The sequence below is a fragment of the Gavialis gangeticus genome, unplaced genomic scaffold (assembly GCF_001723915.1).
Source record: "Gavialis gangeticus isolate Ggan-Ray unplaced genomic scaffold, GavGan_comp1, whole genome shotgun sequence".
Taxonomy (NCBI): Eukaryota; Metazoa; Chordata; order Crocodylia; family Gavialidae; genus Gavialis; species Gavialis gangeticus.
In genome coordinates this window covers 12327749-12329186 of record NW_017729000.1, presented here as the reverse complement: position 1 = coordinate 12329186, position 1438 = coordinate 12327749, and the positions used below count along the sequence as shown (strand labels likewise).

Here is a 1438-nt window from a genome sequence, read left to right as displayed (position 1 = left end):
AAACCTTCTCCTCCATGACTCCCGCCTCCACACCGGCTCGGCTGCACGCAGCGCTGGCGGCCGCAGCCCGCGGGACGCGCACACGCAGCGGGTGGCGGCGGGACGCGGCTCGTCCGCTGCCCTCCGTGTAATGGCCGCCGCCCTGACGTCACCCTCGGAGGGGGCACTCCGGAAAGGGGAGGGGACACGGCGCATGCGCCCCCAGGGGGCCGCCCCGCGCCTGCGCACTTAGAGGCCTCAGGAGGGGAAGCGGCTGGGAGCAGCCGCGCGTGTGCAGTACCGCCGGTGAGGTGGCGCATGCGCCTTGGGGTTGCGTGGTGGGGGTGGGTAGCAGCGCGAGGCCCTGGAGGCCCTGCCCAGGTAGGACGCCTTCTCACCCCCACGCGCCTGAAGTAGCGAAGAGAGAGGGAAGATATCGGATCCAGCTGTGTGGGGCAAGGGGGCTTGGTTTGGTCCCACATGGGAGGGGGCATAGAATCTGTCCATCCAACTCCACGGTGCAAGGAGCCCGGCGGGACAGGAGAGGGGAGGAGGTGTGGCTCAGCCACACCCAGGGAAGGTGGCAAACCTGGGGAGGGGTCCAGACCTGCATGTGGCTGGGGGAGGGATCATAGCTTGACCCCTAACCCAGCTGTGCAGGGGGCATAGCCACGGCCTGGCTTCCACCCGCTCGGGATTTTGGCAGCAGGAGGGATGGCACTATTGACCCCCACCACCAAGCTTCTTGACCCCTTCTGCAGCCCCCCAGCTTGCAGGCAGGAGGTGGAGTGCTCCTTATTGCATCTGGAGGTCCATCCAGGGAGGCACCCCCCACACTTGCACTGAGAGCATAAGTCTAAGTGGCACAAGTCCTCTCTAGGTTGCTAGTGATCACTGTGCTGCCCCAGTGGCTCAAATTGCAGATCTTGGTCATCATGATTACTCCGTAATTATTTATTTTGAACTGAGCCTTGGATAAAGAGTAGATCTGAGCAAGTATTGTTTGATGACCATCCAGAACAGTCCTCTGACTTACGATGCAATTGGTTCTTGAAAGCCGCGTCTTCAGTTGAAACATTGGGAGTCGGAACCAATTTTCTCATGGGGATAGTGTTACCCCAGACTGAGGCAGAGCAGGGGCTATGGGAGGGCTGCAGCCACCTGAAAATTCACTGTAGTTCCCACCGCCCTCCTGGTGCAGCCCTGGCCCCACCTGCCCCACCCTGCGCAGATCCAGGGACACACGCCCCCCTTCTCCCATGGTCTCCTGGGCCAACGGCAGGAACTGCTAGTCAAGCCGCCAGATGAGCAGGGCACGGTGGTGGGAACCACCACCTCCTCCTCCCTGTGCCCATCTGGCCCTGGCTGGGCAGTGCCTGCCCCAGCCCCAGTCCCAGCCCCTCCCTCACTGTGGGGGACATTGATTTTCCACCCCCATGCCCCTTCCCCTCCCTGTCCC

The 1438-nt window shown here is 62.9% G+C and overlaps 1 protein-coding gene across 1 annotated transcript in view; it reads right to left on the bottom strand.

Moving 5' to 3' along the window:
• Window positions 1–146, bottom strand: part of PPP2CA (protein phosphatase 2 catalytic subunit alpha) — a 35910-nt gene extending 35764 nt beyond the window's left edge. The window contains exon 1 of the mRNA XM_019506291.1: window positions 1–146. Within this exon, the coding sequence (XP_019361836.1) occupies window positions 1–16 (16 nt within the window). The 5' untranslated portion in view covers window positions 17–146.
• Window positions 147–1438: the final 1292 nt, after the last annotated feature.